General features: G+C 42.6%; 1 protein-coding gene across 13 annotated transcripts in view; it reads left to right on the top strand.

Moving 5' to 3' along the window:
- Positions 1 to 19,697, top strand: part of atp2b2 (ATPase plasma membrane Ca2+ transporting 2) — an 840,804-nt gene that overhangs the window by 748,504 nt on the left and 72,603 nt on the right. For all 13 annotated transcript variants that reach the window (XM_055648263.1, XM_055648251.1, XM_055648255.1 and 10 more), the window contains 2 exons: positions 8,932 to 9,173; positions 9,642 to 9,876. In XM_055648263.1, the coding sequence (XP_055504238.1) occupies positions 8,932 to 9,173; positions 9,642 to 9,876 (477 nt within the window). The remainder of the gene's footprint in view (positions 1 to 8,931; positions 9,174 to 9,641; positions 9,877 to 19,697) is intronic.

The raw sequence follows: 19,697 nt of genomic DNA, 5'->3' as shown, positions 1-19,697 counted from the left end.
TTGACTTGAAGAGAAAAATCTGGCAGTTTTTCAGCAGAAATGTGAGATTCCGATAACCTGAAAGGCAGTTTAGATCAGCTCAAGAAGAAGGGTCTCGTCCCGAAATGTTGCCTATTTCCTTCGCTCCATAGATGCTGCCTCACCTGCTGAGTTTCTCCAGCATTTTTGTCTACCTTAGATCAGCTCAAGGTATCTCTTTAGCTGTCAGTGTAGGAAGGAACTGCAGATGCTGGTTTACACCGAAGATAGACACAAAATGCTGGAGTAACTCAGCAGGACAGGCAACATCTCTGGAAAGAAGGAATGGGTGACATTTCGGGTCGAGACCCTTCCATAGACTTCAGTCTGAAGACTGCTGAAGAAGGGTCTCGACCCTAAACGTCACCCATTCCTTCGATCCAGAGATGCTGCCTGTCCCGCTGAGTTAGTCCAGCATTTTGTGTCTATCTTTAGCTGTGTTTGTTGTAAATGGGCAATGGGAGGCCATTAAAGTGGAGATATTGCAGCTGCCATCTAGATACATTGGAATGATGGGCAAGGGTTAGGGAAATACACAGCTCCAGGGTGACGATGAAGGTAGAGCAGAGAATCATATAAAAAGCATGTGGCAGCTGCCTGGTTGTTGATACTGGCTGCTACAGACGGCTCTGGGGCAAATCAGAGGCAAAGACTGAGTATGAGAAAAGACTGACAAGCATAGAAGGGTAAACTGAAAAATATCCTCTCAGCATGTGTGAAAAAGAGAAGAGGTGGGTCCATTCAGATACCTAAAAGGCAATGAGTTTGCATTGGCGAAGAATTCTGAAACAATATTATTTGCACGGGGGCAGAGAATACAGAGAAGGACTGGATTTGTACTTTACATCAGACGTCACCAAGGAAGCAGTTGTTGTTGGAGTCGCAGCTAAGAAGCATTTAGCTGAGATTCCGGTTGGGCTAAACATTGAATAGAGGAAGTATTAGTAAGGCTAGCTACACAAAGTGGATACACTATCTGGCATCATTTGCTGAAGGAAATAAGCAGACAGAATTCTAAAAGAGATACAAAAACAGAGAGATCTGGAAATTTGAAAGGTTTAATAAAAGAGGGTTGATAGATTGTTTTTTTAATACATGGCTTTATAAATAGAAACAGAGTCTACAAGAGCGAGTCAGACGTGATGAATGGTTCTCAAACACTGGTTTGATCACAACACCCGGAAGGATGTGAAGCTTCGTAGAGAATTGTGGATGAGATTTATCAAAATGATTCCAGGCTTGTGGGACTTTGGTTGCGTGGACAGACTGGATAAGTTTGTGTTGGGCTCCACAGGGGATAATGTAGAGATCTACATTAAAAACATGTTAGTAGTAGACAACGTTGATGGAGAAGTACCTGTGCCGATTGGGAGAGGATGAGCTATTGAACGAACAATGAAAGTGAATGGAAAAGAACCGTAGGTGATAGTAGGAATTTTTTAAACAGTGATGTGGTTAACGGCGACTACAGGCGACTGCTGCAAAATTTTCACCATGTTGAAAATTTTTTGGCGACATTGGCAACAATTTTTGCTGTCGTAGGTTGCTGTAGGTGCATCACGGCTTGTCGTAGGTTGTCGTAGGTGCTATCGTAAGTGGAGGCCGGGTGTTGTGGGTGAATTCCATTAAAACTAGTCCCTGGCAGTCGCCTGGAGAGTCGCCTAAGTGGGACACGCCCTTTAGGGACTGAAAGGGAGTGGCAGTTTTAATAGCGATCAGCCTTGGAAAGGGATCAGGATATATATCTGAAAGGAAAAGAGTGGCATGGTTAAGAGGAGGGGAGAGTTGTACAGTATCCCTCACTGCCTGGATTAGCACAGGGCCAGTGCAAACTCAACAATGCCTTACCTTTTCATCATAATCATCATGATACTGTCTTAGACAAGTATGTTTTGCAACATACGAGGAATTGGATTTGCCATACAGTCACACCAATAAAAAGCAACAAAACACATTTTAACATGAACATCCACCACAGTGACTCCTCCACATTCCTCACTGTGATGGAAGGCGAAAAAAAATGTTCGATCTTCTTTGTTCTCCCGCGGTCGTGGGCCTCGAGCCTTCCGTTGTCGGGGCTTCCATTGTCGGGGCGATCTTGGCTCCCGTAGCCGGCGGTCAGGCCCTCCGCGTCGGGGCGATTAAGCTCCCGCTTCAGGGGGATCACAGCTCCGCCATGCCGGGGGATCGGGCCCTGGGTCGGGACGAGTCGATCCTCCTGCGACTTTGGAGCTTCCCGACACCAGTCTCTACCCGAGACTGCGAGTTCCTCATTGATGAAATCCACAGGCGTCCATCCGTTGGAGCGTCGATCCCATGCAAGGAACCGCAGGCTCCGAAGGTAAGTCCACGGCCCTATGTGACCCAGAAAGCAATCGCATCTCCGGCAAGGTAAGGGATTGAAAAAAAAAGTTTCCCCCAACCCCCCCACACAAAACAAACCATTACCAGGTAGACAAAAATGGTGGAGAAACGCAGCGTCTATGGAGTGAAGGAACTAGGCGATGTTTCGGGTCAAGACCCTTCTTCTGAGAATATTAACATATACTTTTTAAAGCACACTAAAAATAATAAAAATGAGGAAAAGACAGACAGACCATTGGCGAGGCTGCCATCGCCCAGTGTTTTCCAGGATATTCATGATGCATAAGCAGTGCATGTAGTTCTTTCAGGCAAAATATTGGATGGACATCATTTCTGCGTTGGTGTGAAACGTCTCCTGACAGGCCTCCAAGTGAAAGCTGACCTTGCTTGCACGTTTCACGCTGAGGATGAGTGGTGGAGCAGCTCCAGGTTCCCAGCGTCTACCAGGACTGTGGAAAGAGTGGTCCTTCCCCTGTTCCATTTGGAGCTGGAAGCAGAGCAGAGAGGACAAATTCTGTAGCTTGCACTGAGACCAACTTGTTTAGCTGATCTGACCATTGACAGGATCAGAACGTCAGCAGACGTTTCCCATTTGCAGAGCTGTCAGGAACAGGAAGGGTAATATCTATTGTGTCCTTCCATCCTTATGTTGACGAACATTTAATGGATGAGCAGAGAAGACCCATTTGGTACTGAGGAACTATATAGTTTGCCAGATATCAAAACATTGAAAATAGGATCATGAGTAAGCCTTGACCCAGCCCCATGATTCAACATGATCATGTGATAATCTACATTTTATATCTTCTTTCCAACGTTCTCCCCAGATCCTTCATTCTCTATTGCCATCAGAGCAATATCTAACTCCTCCTAGAATTAATTCAATAACTTGGTTTCCCCTGCATCTGGTGATGGGGGACGTGGAGGTTGGCTGCTCTCTAGGAGATGACATTTCTCATCTCCGTGTGAAAGAGCTTACCAGTTAAGGTCAGACCGTGACCTCTGGTCCGAGACTCCCCAACCATCAGGAACATCCTGCATTTTGCATTTAAAACTTCTTCTTGTTGACCGGTTCTGTCCTTTTCCATAGCCATTTAAAAACTAATGGAACTGTGTGATCTCTAGTCCTGAAGTGTTCCCCTGTGACACCTCAGTCTCACGCCCTGCCTAATTCCCTAAGACTAGGTAACGTGTTGCCCTCTTCTTTGTAGGCCCCTTTATATATTGCCCGAGCAATCTTTCCTGGATGCTCTTAAAAATTCAGCTCCATCTATGCCCTTTACATTTCGGTTGGGCCAGTCTACATTAGGAAAGTTAAAATCCCCTGATATGATAAACATAGAAACATAGAAAATAGGTGCAGGAGTAGGCCATTCGGCCCTTCGGCCCTTCGAGCCTGCACCGCCATTCAATATGATCATGGCTGATCATCCAACTCGGTATCACGTACCTGCCTTCTCTCCATACCCCCTGATCCCCTTAGCCACAAGGGCCACATCTAACTCCCTCTTAAATATAGCCAATGAACTGGCCTCGACTACCCTCTGTGGCAGAGAGTTCCAGAGATTCACCACTCTCTGTGTGAAAAAAAAGTTCTTTCTCATCTCGGTTTTAAAGGATTTCCCCCTTATCCTTAAGCTGTGACCCCTTGTCCTGGACTTCCCCAACATCGGGAGCAATCTTCCTGCATCTAGCCTGTCCAACCCCTTAAGAATTTTGTAAGTTTCTATAAGATCCCCTCTCAATCTCCTAAATTCTAGAGAGTATAAACCAAGTCTATCCAGTCTTTCTTCATAAGACAGTCCTGACATCCCAGGAATCAGTCGGGTGAACCGTCTCTGCACTCCCTCTATGGCAATAAAGCCTCTTCTTCTTGTAACTCTCCACAATCTCCCTTGTATTTGTACCCACATTCCTGGTGACTATTTAGGGGCCTATAGTACAGTCCCAACAAGACGATCATCCCCTTCTTATTTCTCATCTCCACCCAAAAAGCCTCACTGGATCATCCCTCAGTAATTTCATCTCATTTTCTGCTCAAAGATATTAATAACCCAGCAGTGGAATTGTACAGTGGAGAAGGAGATATTGCTGTCATCTTTATCACAATTAATTTAATTATGCTACCCAGCAGTACAGAAGCTTCTCTAATGCATAATTTATAAAATGCTGAATTTCAAGTTATTTGTTTGAATTGTCAAGTGACAGGCATTGAATATTAACACAATAGCAATATACCACTGACTCTGGAAATCTGAAACAAACGGAAAAAGCGAGAACTCTTCAGAAGGTCACAATATTCTTTGGGGAGAGTTCATTGCAAATCGCTGATATTTAAGCCAAACTGAAAAAAGTAACTAGATTTAAGCGAGGAAACTGTACAAAATCTGCACAATCTAAACTTGGTAGAAAGGCAGAAAATCTCCAATAGGAAAACTGATGGGGTCGGTCATAGTTCAGGTAGCAGGACACTTGCCCATGAGTCATGCAAGGCCCAAAAACCTAAAGAGAAAATCTAGGCTGACATTCCATCTTAGTTTGAATGTATTTCTGTATTTTTGCACCTTATCTACGCCCTTCCTGAACAGGGCCATCCTCAGTTGCTCAGCAATCAAAGGAGGACATACTCTGCCTGGCAACCGAGGGGAGAGGGATAGAGGTGGAAGGATGAGGAGAGAGCTCCCTGGTTTATTTTAAATGACACTGAATTGGTCAACAAAATAAAGGTCTTTAGGGAAGTCTTGTGCATCAGGAAGACAGTGGGAGTGGGTGGGTTATGGTGGGAAGATACTCAGGTGACCATGGCAGTGGTTCTGAGATACAATAACGGCACCATGATAAAAATTGGACAAGAGATAACATATCATTTTCATGCCTTCATAAAATACATAACGTACCCATGCATATGCACACACACACACACACACACACACACACACACGCGCACACACACACACACACACACACACACACACACACACACACACACACACACACACCACACACACACACACACACACACACACACACACACACACACACACACACACACATGATTATAGTGTAGAGTGTTGAGTTCTGAATTATGTGAGGGAAATAGCCTAAAATGATTAACTACATTATGTGGTCCATGCAGTGTGTCTGATTTACCAACCATTCTAGTGACCGGAAGTGGCCAGTCTAAAATTACGTCTGAAGTGATTTCATCTGAAAACAATCTTCCAGTAAAAACTGTTCTGGGTAAAATCAAAATTGAATCATGGATCAAAGCAGGAGCTCTTTTTCTCAAGATGATTTACATTTTATTTCTTCTATTTAAATTAGTTTAGCTTAGAGACACAGCATGAATACACCCGCCGAGTCCACACCGACCATCAATCACTCGTTCACACTGGGCCCATGTTCTCCCACTTTCTCATCCACTCCCTGCACACTGGGGGCAATTTACAGTGGGCCAATTAACCTACAAACCTGCATGTCTTCGAAATGTGAGAGCTCCCGGAGCAAACTCACACAGTTACAGGGAGAACATGCACACAACACACAGACTGCACCCGAGGTCAGGATCGAACCTGAGTCTCTGGCGCTATGAGGCAGAGGCTCTTCTAATTGTGCCACTGTCATGTTAAGTATTTCTAGGTTTTTGTGGATGTAATTTTATTTTCAATTGTTTGTTATAATAGATTTTTTTTTTCATTTTGAATCATTTCTAATTATGTTTGAATTACAAAGACATGAAAAACTGTGACAGCATTGATAGGCTGTGTAGGTGGGGCAGGGACTTACTTGTGTTCAAGGTTTCTTGGGAAGTGTTGGTTTACCCTCCCCTTGTCTGGACTAAGGCCTTGTCTGGACTGAGACCTGGACTAAGGCCTTGTCACTGGTTTAGGCCTTGCCGTACTACTTGGCCAGTAAGCTTCTAGATCCTTGCAGATCTGAAGACTAAGTTCAGGGAAATGAGGTTGTCCGTGCTCCCTGAGGACAATTCAGGCCGATACCATTGAAACAAGACACAAAATGCTGGAGTAACTCAGTGGGACAGGCAGCATCTCTGGGGAGAAGGAATGGGAGACGTTTCGGGTCGAGACTTCTTCAGACTGTGGCGGCGAGTGGAATGGCGGCGTTGCCTTGGCAGCTGCTGCTCGCCTGCAGTCTGTCTGTTCTTTCTTTTTTTGTTGTTTTATGGTCCTTTTATAGCGAGTTAATTTGAGTTATTAGGTTGTGTATGTGTGGGGGGGGGGGGTGGGGGGGGAAACGTGTTTTAGTCTCTTCCTTCGGGGGGATGCGACTTATCTTGTCGTATCCCTCGTCTCCGTCTCCATCTGCGCTGAGGCCAAGCAGAGGCAGAGCCAGCCGGGACTTACCAGTGCAAGGCTGGACGACTTTGGGGCAGTGGGCGGGTTCTGGCGTTCCAGCGGCGGCGACCCGGCTTCGGAGGTTCGGGCACGGGCCCAGTAGATGATATAGTTGGGAGCTTGCAGGTCACAGGTTGGTGACCTGTTTATCCGGAGCTCCCGCGGCAACAGCTTCGTCCGCTGGACTGGAGGGCGGCAGCTTCGACCACCCCGGGCCGCAGAGATTGAACCGGCCCGTTCGCGGAGCACGGTTGAAGCCGCGGGACTTACATACCATCACCCAGTGGGGGTCACAACATCGGAAGCCTGGATTGCCTCAGCGCAGAGGGAGAACAAGGAGGGAAGAGACAAAGACTTAAGATTTTTGCCTTCCATCACAGTGAGGAGGTGTCTAGTGAACTCACTGTGGTGGATGTTAGATTTGTGTTTATTGTGTGTTTTGTTATGTTAATATATGTATGACTGCAAGGCAACGAAATTTCATTCAGACCGAAAAGGGGGGGGGGGGGGGGGGGGGGGGGGGGGGGGGGGGGGGGGGGGGGGGGGGGGGTGGAGGGAGAGACACAGAGATACGGAAGGGCAAGGTGTGAAAACGAGACATCAATGAGGTTCAAGGAAAATGGAGAGTAGATCATTGTCAGCTAGGGGAAGGTGACAACGCAGCATACAAAGATATAATTTAATCAAGATGACAGTCAGTCATGTCAGAGAACTCAGATGGGGAGGGATGGTGAGAGGGGAGGGATGGGTTACATTGAAGTTAGGGAAATCAATATTCATACCAAAGGTAGGTATGTTGCAAAGCCTACCTGAAGCGTCGCTGAAAATCTGTCCCAGCCCGTGTGCGCGATTTTGGCGCCGTTTAGAGGGGGGCGGGTTTAAAACGCGATTTTCCCTAGGCTGTTCAAATCGAGGATGTTCAGCCTAGTTAATTATTAACGAAAAAATCGCTGGAAGATTCCGTCGCTTTAGCTATTATTACTTTTAAGGGCTTTATATAATTGTTATAGTAGTTTAAAAATTAACCTCTAAACCCCCGACCGCCGGCAACGGGTCGGATCTCATACAGCGGACAACAGAAGGTAGGCTGTTTAATTTTACATTAAAAAGGGCTTCTTAAGATCCCTTTATATAAAGTTTAATGTTGCGAGTAGCTAATTTTGGGCCCATTATATCCCGCTGTATTTTTCTGGACAATTGAGGGCACAAATCCACCGCAATGTGAACGTTCTAAACCAGCGCGTTCACAGGATCCCAGTAGAAAGCTGATTTAAATTGACTTTAATTTACAGCAATTGAACACTAAATTCCTTCCATTTGGCCTATAAATTAATGTAAATGAGATTTAAAAATCATGTTTTATTGTGAATTATTTGTGAATATTATTTGGACACTTAGGCTATTTAAAAATGTTAATCATTTATTAAGAAATAGATAGATGTTTAGATCTAGTAATTGAAGTTTGAAATTAGCTCCAATTGGGTAACTAACTAATTATATGCTTTAATTTCAGGTCATCCAAGTAAGATTGTTTTATATTTGTTTCAGAATGCTTCAATCTATGATAACTGAAAATTTAATTCAGTTCTCTTAATTTTTAAGAAGGTTATGGGCTTTTGACTGTCCATGATCACAGCTTTTTTGTTATGTCCATAGAAAATCAATAGGGAACAAGATGCTAATTTCCGAGTATGAAAATGGCCATAACTTTTTAAATACTTGAGATATGAAAGTGAATTAGGTGTCAAATTAAACTTCTTTTTATGCTTTATCTGATGGGATAAATTGCAGACTTGATTTTTTAAATCTCAAAATTTTGTAACATTGCTACCAAAGGTACACAAAAAATCTATGGAGCAAAGGAAATAGGCAACGTTTCGGGCCGAAACCTTTTTTCTGACTGATGGGTGGTGGGTAACTCATTATTCATACCGCTGGGTTGTAAGCTGCCCAAGTGAAATATGAGGTGTTGTTCCTCCATTGAAACTAGTTGCTTGTAAGAAAGTTAAGTGGTTTACTCAATCTTGTTGTTCCACAAAAATGTGATTAACTAACTCAGTGCATGACCTCTGTTCCACAGGAAGCAAATAATCACTGATTAAATGTAGTCATCCACTGAGAGAACCCAAAGGATGCATTCCACCCGTATCGTTGCTTACAGCTAACTTGTCGGCCTGCTTGTTCTCTCTTCTAGCCTCCAGAGAAAGATGTTGGTCTACCCCGTCAGGTTGGTAACAAGACTGAGTGTGGGCTGTTGGGATTTGTCTTGGATCTGAAACGAGATTATCAAGCCGTCCGCGATCTGACCCCAGAAGAGAAGCTCTACAAAGTCTACACTTTCAACTCTGAGCGGAAGTCCATGAGTACTGTTATCAGAATGCAAGATGGAAGTTTCCGGATGTATAGTAAAGGAGCCTCAGAGATTGTCCTAAAAAAGTATGTAAAATAATAGAGAAATATGCGTGTAAAATAATGAAGCCATATTTTGCTTGATTTCATTGTGTGATTGTTGTAATTCCAAGGCGTATGTTTGTGGTACTAGAGGTAGCATTAATTAACCTTAAAATGCAAACAGTTCCCACACTGAGAACGTAAAGAATAGACAGAAATAATGGCTTTGTCATCCTAATGTGCAAATATTGTAAGGCTTAGTTGTTTGTACTGACTTTTGTGGTTAACATCTTACTCACATCATGTGAACATGGTATTAATGCATGGTGGAGATGATTTAGCTGGTGTCTTGAGGAGGCTTTGGTGAGATGCTATCTAATGAACCAAGAGCGATGACTAGCATTGCAATCTATGTGCTGATTCTCACATGCTACCCATCGACACATCCCTGTGGTTTCGATAGTTTTACATGCCCATACTGAGTTGACAAAGCAACATGTTTCTCTGCTTTAGGTGCTCCAACGTCCTAAACAGCGCCGGAGAGCCACGTATGTTCAGGCCTCGTGACCGTGACGAGATGGTGAAGAAGGTCATTGAGCCCATGGCTTGCGACGGACTGAGGACCATTTGCATTGCTTACCGTGACTTTCCAGGTAGTCCGGAGCCCGACTGGGACAATGAAAACAACATTTTATTAGACCTGACGTGTATAGGTGTCGTTGGCATTGAGGACCCAGTAAGGCCTGAGGTAAGCAACAACAACAAAATGGATTTGCTGCTTGTTTTGCAAGAAGATTGAATGAGTAGATCAAGGGTCACAATGGTAAGCTACAGATTCAATCAAAGAAACTGGTCCATAGAAATAACAGGATAACATCAATGGACCATGTTCCCAGTTTATGGGTTGCAATATTGTACGCATCTGTTTTTCACATTTACTGAATTAAAGGAGCTATAGTTGATAATAAAAGGTTCTATTCCCAAAAGGAATTCTGAACGTCCAATTGCTTTGATTCTGATACATGTGATTATAATAACTGAAGAATATCCTCTATCAAGATTTAAATGCTGAATTGTTATTCAGTTCATACACAATGCCAAGCTGATCAACTCGGAACTCAGATCAGCTCAGTTTTTGTTAAAATATTTAGCAACAGAGACACATCTCAAAGTCTCTGCCTTCTAACTTTGTTCCATGAATATTTATTCTCCATGACCTTTTCTGCTCAAATAAATAAAGTGTAGATCAGAGCGATCTTTTGGTTCGTTTAAAATAAACAGAGAAGATTTATGAGGATCAGAGAAGATTTATGACGATGTTGCCAGGACTCGAGGGTTTGAGATGGAGGGAGAGGTTGAGCAGGGCCATGGCTCTTTTCCTTGGAGAGCAGAAGGATGAGGGAGGTGATGATCTGAAGGAGGTGTACAAAATCATGAGAGGAATAGATCGGGTAGACGCACAGAGTCTCTTGCCCAGAGGACATGTGTTTAATGTGAGGTGGAAAGATTTATTAGGAACCTGAGGGATTGTTTTTTCACACAAAAATATGGAACGAGCTGCCGGAGGAGGTAGTTGAGGCAGGTACTATTGCAATGTTTAGGAAACATTTGGATAGGTAGGTGAATAGGACAGGTGTAGAGGGATATGGGCCAAACGCAGGCAGGTGGGACTAGTGTAGATGGGACATGAAGGTGGAGTAGAACGCACTCTGCTATCAATGGGAGTGAATTTCAAGGAAATGGACATTAACCAAATCAGGGAGTTGAGGTTGTAAATCTAACTTGGTTTTAAATGTATACAAGAAGCAAAATAAATATGAAAAATTGTACATGGGATTTCAGGAAAGGAAGACTGTCGGAAAAGGTATTAATTTTCCAGTATTATTTTTCTTCTGAGGCATGAGCCTTCACAGTTATGGAAATAATTGTCCTTGCTTATGACATTATACGTTTGCTCTGTATTGAATGCAACAACTTTTTCAGCTGTTTCTACTGTGGAAGTTAGTGGACGTGTGCCCCAAGTGCTGATGGCAAGGCAGAGGCTGGGACTTTCATGGTTCTTACCAATTTTTAAAGCGTCTACTGAAATAAATAAAATAAATATTAAAAATAATTAAAGGTAACTAAATAGACACAAAAACTTCAAAATGGCAAAGAAAAACAAAGTAATTTCTAAAGGAACCTATCTTCATATTATCTCGTGTATCTTTTCCCTTCAATGTCTCAGCAGCAATTTCCTAGTAATTCTGATCTCCGCCTGTGGATCCAAATGCAGTCCAGCAACTGGTTCAATGGCGTGATTGTCTGAATTTCCAAACTGTCCTCATCTCTCAGCACATCCATAGATGTCCAATTCTTTCTTCCAATTCAATTCAATTGCCCTTTATTGTCATTAAAACATGCAAGATTTGAACGAAATTTCATTCCTGCAGTCATAACAGCAGAAAAAAGACCAAAACACACAATTAACACAATTCCACATAAACATCCATCACAGTGAATCTCCAAACAACTCCTCACTGTGATGGAAGGCAAAAGTCTTATCTCTTCCCTGTCGTTTATACTTGTACTTATCAGGCAGCCAAACTGCAACGTTGAGGCGACCGGAACTCTCGATGTTAAAGCCCCCGGCAGGCGATGGTAAGTCCCGCGACCGTTAAGAAGCGCCAGGTGATGTAAGGCCCTGCTCCGGGACGATTCAACCCAAGATGGTGGAGGAAAAGCAGGGAATGCAGTCGAGGATTTCAGGTAGAGGGCTGCATCAACCTTGTCCATTCTGTTGGGTTTTGCTGTTCCGAAGGCCAGCATTACATTGATTTAGCGCAGGGACCTGTGAGCTCCCGACTCCACCGACTCCACCGACTATAGGGTCCACAGCCTAAACTCCGAAGTCGGGTCGCAGCCACTACCGCAGCGCCGCCACAGCTCCGAAGTCAGCCAGCTCCGCGATGGTGAGTCCACAGGCTCAACAGCTGGAGCCCTCAGGTCGATCCCGGTTGGAGGCAGCCAGCTCCGTGATGTTAGGCTCCAACGACAACGGAGACACAACAAGGGAAAAGTTGCGTCTCCCGTTCAGGGAAGAGATTAAAAAGATCCCCCCCCCCACATATACACAGCTAAAATAAAACCAAAAACATACTCCCAACAGACAAAGAAAGATTAAAAAGCCCGACGGGCTGCAGTTGGTCGCATCCACAAGGCGCTGCCACCCCCAATTGTTTCAACTGCTGAATGCTGGCAGCTTGAACCAAAGCTGCTGGCAGTTATCATGTTAGGTGGAAACCGAATGCCAGCTTGTTCTTGGTGAAGCAGTCTCCTCGCTGATCAAACGGAAGCAACAAGTAATGCAACGACCGATCATCGGGATGTTTTGGACGCAGAAAAATGAGCTAACTGATTATTTAAGACCATTTTTGTCATTTTTGATCTGCAAAAAGCTTTTGTTTTAGTTCTGAGTTTGGTTGGACCATATCCACAAGATTTGTAGGAAGGAACTGCAGATGCTGGTTTAAATCGAAGATAGACACAAAAATCTGGAGTAACTCAGCGGGACAGGCAGCATCTCTGGAGAGAAGGAATGAGTGACATTTCTTCAGACTCGACCCGAATCGCCACCCATTCCTTCTCTCCAGAGATGCTGCCTGTCCCATTGAGTTACTCCAACATTTTGTGTCTCTATCCACAAGATTCTTCTTGTATTTATAATCCCCTGCACATCCATGCTATAATGGCTACCATTGTTAAATATCGTTTCTCTCCCCATTGTTATTTAGGTTGAAGATAATTGTGCATGAGGAAAGCAGCACATCTTGACCTTTAGACTTGTTTCTCTTTACCGCTTGGGCAGTTGAAATGCTTGTGAGGTGCTCTCAGTTATTGCTTATAATGTCAAACCGTTGCTGCTGTGGACAGCTAATGGTTGGGCTGAAACTCAGCAGTGTCAGTAATGCCGAGGAAACAATGTAGGTGCTTCTTTGGAATATATTTATGTCTCTGCACAATTCATTATGGTTATAAAGTAGCACAAAATTGAGTACCTTCCACCGACAAAATCATAGCTTCAGGGGAGATTCACCAAGCTGTTCCCCATATGGGACAGATTACATTGGCATGGTTTATTTACCCTGGGGCAAAAGAGGCTAAGGGGTGACTGATAGAGCTATATAGAATTATAAGAGGCATGGGTAAGGTAGTTAGTCCGAATCTTTTTAAAAAATGGTAGCAGTATCAAAATCACGATTTAGAGATTTGAGGAGAATTTTTTTTTCCTGTACACAGTGTTAATTGATATCTGGAGTTCATTCCCAGAGGAGGCAATGGAGTCAGATACAATCAGCACATTTACGAGATAGTTAGACATCCACTTAAATAATCAAGGCATTGCACAGATAAACACCCAACCTAGAAATGCAAAAAATGTCGGCATATTGGTGGTTTGCTGAAGGGCCTTTCAACTCAACTCGACGAATCTATGATTCGAATATGATCCAGAATCATAGCTGGTGATCAGTGTAAATTCCACATTTAAAAAAAAATCTCACCTTTGTGATGGTGTTATTTTTGCTCTGCTGTTTGCTGGAAGTGTGAATTGATAATGGTGATCGTCAGGGATGTTTAGCACCCTAAACGACAGATATTATTTCCTGTCCTTGGAGCCAATTACATTTAAAGATGAAGAGAAAGAAACTGAACAAATGACAGTGAAGGAAATAAGGGAAATTAGTGTCAAATTAGATATGGTTATAGAAAGACAGCCAATAAAGAGACTGATTTATTTTTGTAATGTACTAATAATGATAGGTGCTGTGGGCTCCCTGGAATTTTCCCAGCAATTTTCATGCTATTAAAGTTGGGATTTCAGCAAATGAGAATATTTATAGTGATGATTAGATAGGTATTTTATTGTTACACTGATGTATGCCACAGATTAAAAGCAAACACATAATTATCTGAAAGAGTCGACTAAATTTAGTTCCAAATACATGCTGTGTTTATGATCATTTTGTAGCTATTATTTAATAACATAAATATGTAGGAATAGACACTTTTTACTCATATTATTTCGCCATAAAAAATGTCCTGAAGCTAGGGGGATATATGTTTGAAATTAAATATAGAAGTCAAGAAGGCAATAAAATGTATAACCTGCTGTCGCTTGAGAAAGCGCAATTAGTATCTAATTATTTATTAACTTTGGTGCTGTTGCCATCCACTTAATAATTGCCTGCATTCTGCATTGAGCTACTAACTAGGAATTACTCTTTTGCTGAAACAGTTTGTACCAGAAAGGACTAAGGCAGTAAAAGGGGCTTCCAGGTGATTATAGGACATAGGAGACACAGGAAGCTGGAGTAACTCAGCGGGTCAGACAGCATCTCTGGAGAAAAGTAATAGGTGACGTTTTGGGTCGAGACCCTTCTTCAGACATACATCCAATGATATAAGCAATCCAACTCTGCCTAATTGCCGAGAGGCAGAAGAGGATTGTGCACAAAATCAATGCAATGCTGGCCTTCGGAACAGCAAAACCCAACTGAATGGACAAGGTTGTTGCAGCCCTCTACCTGAAATCTTTGACTGCAGTCCCTGCTTTTCCTCCACCGTCTTGGGTTGGATTTGAAGAGCCTAGTTTGCTGGCCTCCTGCATATTGGACTTTGGTGGAACGGTGACTCAGTCCTGTCCTTCACGATTCCCTTGTCAGGAGGCAAAGTTGGGTGGGACCAGAGTTCTGCCTTCTGTCTCAGCCACCATTGATGTTAGCATTTTTAAATAGTTATGAAGCTTAAATAAAGAAATATTATGCCATTTTGAAAAGCATTTTTAATGTTAGATAAAAATACACAAAAACGCAAGTCAAATATTTTAAAATGAAGGGCGTTGATTTTTAAATAGGGACAAACACACCAAACCTGTGCACCACAAACACCATTGAATTTAGGAGAGTGGGATTCTGCATTAGGTATGACCTACTGCTGGGTTTGTGTGGTAATTCCACGTTGCAATATTGAGGAATCCCAGCAGAAAATTGCTGTTTCATCTATCGGGATGCAATACAACTTGGGTTGGCAACAGCAATGCCCAAAACCATAAGAGACAGCAGATAATTGTGGATACAGCTGAGTCCATCACACAAAACATCCTCCCCATCATTGACTCCATCTATACTTCACGCTGCCTCGGTAAAGAAGCCAACACAATCACGGTCATTTCTGCTTCTCCCCTCTCCTCTCGGGCAATAGAAACAAGAGATTGAAAGCACATTCCACCCGATTCAGGAACAGCTTCTTCCCTGCTGGTATCGGAGTACAGAACAAACATATTTAACCATATAACCATATAACCATATAACAATTGCAGCACGGAAACAGGCCATTTCGGCCCTACAAGTCCGTGCCGAACAACTTTTTTTCCCTTAGTCCCACCTGCCTGCACTCATACCATAACCCTCCATTTGGTTTTATTTAAACCAATACCAGTGGTAGGGCAGAGCTGTGGATCTGTCTGTAAATCCCAGACTTCCACTTCTCATTCTCCTGGTCCCAGCCAGTATTATTCATCTCCATGGTTACGCAGTTGAACCTAGGTCATGCACACCTCGAAAGGTTGTTGGAGCATAAATCCAGGTTGTGTTGTTTGTGCTAAATGTGCAATGCAGTAGAGGCTACATGTTATATTTTGCGTCTAAAACTGAAATCCATGGATCTGAATTTCAGAAGCATTTTACAAGCCACTGCAAGACTGTGCATTAACAAAACCATTGAATTTAATTTTAAAATGAATCATTATATATCTAGAGAAAGTTTAGTTTAGTTTTAGTTTAGTGTAGAGACCCAGCATGGAAAGCGGCCCTTCGGCCCATCGAGTCTGCACCAACCAATGATCACTGTAACGAACCAATTTATAGATTTACGAACTAGATTTATCCTACACATTGGGAACATTTTACAGACACCTAGTAACCTACAAGCCTGCACGTCTTTGGAATGTGGAAGGAAACTGGAGCACCCAGAGAAAACCCATGTGGTCACAGGGAGAATGTACAAACTCCATATAGACAGCACCCATAGTCAGGATTGAACCCAGGTCCCTGGCGCTGAAAGACAGCAGCTCTACCGCTGCACCACTTTTCATTGTCTTTCATCAAAGCCGTTCAATGGTGCAATGTACAATCTGTCATAATAAAATAATATTTCAGGACTGAGCTGCTACATGCCAGTCGGTCAGTTCAAGAGAGCCACGTAATCCATAAAATACAAGAAAATGAAACTTACAATTCGATATCCCAAACATGTTTCATCTTTACATCGAAGAAATATCTTGCCAACGTCTCTCTCTGTCAGGATTAAGATTCAAAGAACGGCTATCGCTTCAGGGCAATTATTCCCAATGTGGAAAAGAAGGGTGTAATTGGTAGGGCCACAAGTCAGAAAGATATAGTTAGCAATTTCACAACCCTCTGGTCATTTCCAATTAATTTACTTTCATTCATTCTGGTGCCAGCACCATTTAAACGCTCCCTACCCCTTTAGGCTAGTGATCTATTTCAAGTAGGAACATTCTTCCCATGGATGGTTATTTAAATATTACAGTTTTCAAACGATGTAATTCAACTGTTTCACATCAATAAAGTTCATCTTTAATTTCCCTCAAATACAAGTTTAGAAACTCTCTGTTGATCTATTAAAAAAAGATAGATGCTTAATCCTAAAAGCCCTGTCCCACCCACAATACGAGTTCATTCCAAGAGCTCTCCCGAGTTAAAAATAAATCAAACATGTTGAAAAATGTCCATGAAAGCCCCTAGTACCTACGAGTGGCCATTACCGTAAATCTCCGAGTTCAAATCGGGGCAAACGGGAGAAATCTTGGAATGAACTTGCACCGTGGGACAGGGCTACAAAGGTGCAAAAAAAAAACTACAAGAGCGTATGTTTGGTTTAAAAAATATATTTTAATGTTTTGAAATGATTTGATGCATTCCGAGGAAAGTATCAATAAAATTGCTACTTTACAATTTTGGTCATCCACAAACAGTGGGCCCATCCAATAGTACTCTGAGCGATGAGACCAGTTGTTCATGTCTGAACAGATCTATTTTTTTCATGAACTATTCATCATGCTGCATTCACAATGTCATGATGTTTCATTACGAGAAGCAACCAGAAAATGGTGAAGGCAGAAGTAGGTGGAGAGAAACAACCTCCGGTTAGAATAAATGTTTCACTCGCAGTTTATTTTGTTAACATTCCCACTTAACAATGAATATTTTGTGCAAAAGGCAAGTCTAGGATTCTGTGAACAGGTAGAAGCTAAAGCTAGTGTGTAAGAAGGAACTGCAGATGCTGGTTTAAACCAAAGATAAACACAAAAAGATGGAGTAACTCAACAGGACAGGCAGCATCTCTGTAGAGACATTTCGGGTCAAGATCCTTCTTCAGGCAATCAGATCTGAAGAAGGGTCTCGACCCAAAACGTCACCCATTCCTTCTCTCCAGAGATGCTGCCTGTCCTGCTGAGTTACTCTGGCTTTTTGGCTCTATCTCCAAGTTAAAGCTAGTATCAGATTGATATTGGTGCATGGCACAGCAGGCTCAGAGGCCAATTCCTCTTCCTATTTCTTATTGTTTCAATTTGTTGTTAGAATGCACACTTATTCCACGCACAGAAAGTAGCATTCACAGAATATGAAGATTTAAGAATGCTTAAACCAAGGTTTTGAGAACAGAATCTTTAAATCTGACTGTGAAATTCATAAACATTCTGCTTTTACGAAGTGGTTCAGGTCAAGGAGACAAGAGAATACAGGGTAGCTCCCAGACTTCAACGCTGTTGCTTGTCTTTAGAACCAACATCATTTGCTTCACAAACAGAGGGAAGAAATTGCTTTCCATAAGGCTGGTTCAAATAAGTCCATTCCAAATGTATTAAGTAGTCTGAATATGTTGGCTGTGAAATAACAGGCTCGATCTGTACATAATACAGCACAGACTGAATTATCTCATTTTGATAAAGTAGCAGTAGATGGGATCACTGTACAAATCGTTGGTGTGACTGCACTTGGGCTGAAGGCCTGATATTAGCCTTAGCGACCAGCAAAGAGGCAATGGAGTTTGTTATGGAGATAAATGTATTGTGGAAATAATTAATGGAAAAGGTTGTGCTTAACTGACTGCACCTTGAGTTCAATCCAGTTTGAACCTTGTGGCCACATTGGGCTGTATGGCACCATAGATCAAAATGAACATGGATGGAACATTTTTGCTGATGGGAACTCGGTGGCACGGTGCTGCAGCGGTCAAGTTGCTGCCTGACAGTACTTTCAGCGCCAGAGACCCAGGTTCGATCCTGACTACGGGTGCTGCATGCACGGACTTTGTACGTTCTCCCCGTGACCACGTGGGTTTTCTCCGCGATCTTCGCTTTCCTCCCACACGCCCAAGCCATACAGGTTTGTAGGTTAATTGGCTGGGTATCAATGTAAAATCGTCCCTAGTGTGTGTAGGGTAGCGTTACTGTGTGGGGATCACTGGTCGGTGCGGACTCACTAGGTCGAAGTGCCTGTTTCTACGCTGTATCTCTAAACTCAAGTGTCTGAACCTGAGCCAAGACTGCCCTTGTGAGACATTTAAAAACAATTCAAATAGATATCAATAATTTTAAGAAGTTAAAACTTTTTTTATGTTTAATAACTTAATACATTATATTTAAAACAGATTTGGCTAATGTACACTTATTCTAAGCAGTAATATTAATTGAAGTAACAAGAAACGCAAATGGCTGGAATTCACTAATTGTTTCTGTACAGGTCAGTAATGCCATTCATATAAATAGTGCCGTCTTAGGTATTGGCCAGATTTGAAGATTTATTTGGCTGCCTGGCTCACAATGATTTGGCATCTGATCTCCAGTGTACTCTAGTTTCACGCTACACTGTGCAGCTGCAGGGGACAAATAGTGCAGATAATGGGGCAAGAAAGCACAGTCTTGTCTATAGTGATGCCTTCACCGGCATTGGGCTGAGTGTGTTGGCATATTTGTAGCCTGAGCTGTTGGTTCATTTATTTGTGTAAAAGGTCCAAGGTATGGTCTTGGTTTTCAAAATTTCCAGTATTGTTGTGAACCCTTCTTTAGGATATGTAAAGCAAGCAATTGACAAGAGCTAAAGTGCTGCAAACAATGTTTTGTTGCAACGGGGAGTTGTTCCGGTGCAGACAAGCATGTTCAAAGGGCTTTTAATTATTCAATTTCAACTCCAGAGCAACGTTCAAAAACTTTGCTCATATAAAACGGATGCATTATTGATCACGGACTTTCTTCAAAACTAGAAGGGTGGCTGGATACATTTGTCTACATTTATCCATTTGGATAAAAGCTTTTATTTTGCAACCAAGGCACCCTGCAAATATTGTAAGTTACCAGTAAAAATTACTGACAGAAGCAGCCATGGAGTCTGCCCAATTCAGAGGATGATGAGGGTGATTTCATGAAAGTCGGCACATGGAAGTCTACTGTGTAATTACTTTCAGATCGTCTATCAGTTGATCTCAACAGTTCTGGGTTTCTGAGAT

Source organism: Leucoraja erinacea, chromosome 16 (assembly GCF_028641065.1).
Source record: "Leucoraja erinacea ecotype New England chromosome 16, Leri_hhj_1, whole genome shotgun sequence".
NCBI classification, from domain to species: domain Eukaryota; kingdom Metazoa; phylum Chordata; class Chondrichthyes; order Rajiformes; family Rajidae; genus Leucoraja; species Leucoraja erinaceus.
The sequence above is the reverse complement of the archived record's forward strand: the minus strand, read 5'-3'. Positions and strand labels throughout refer to the sequence as shown.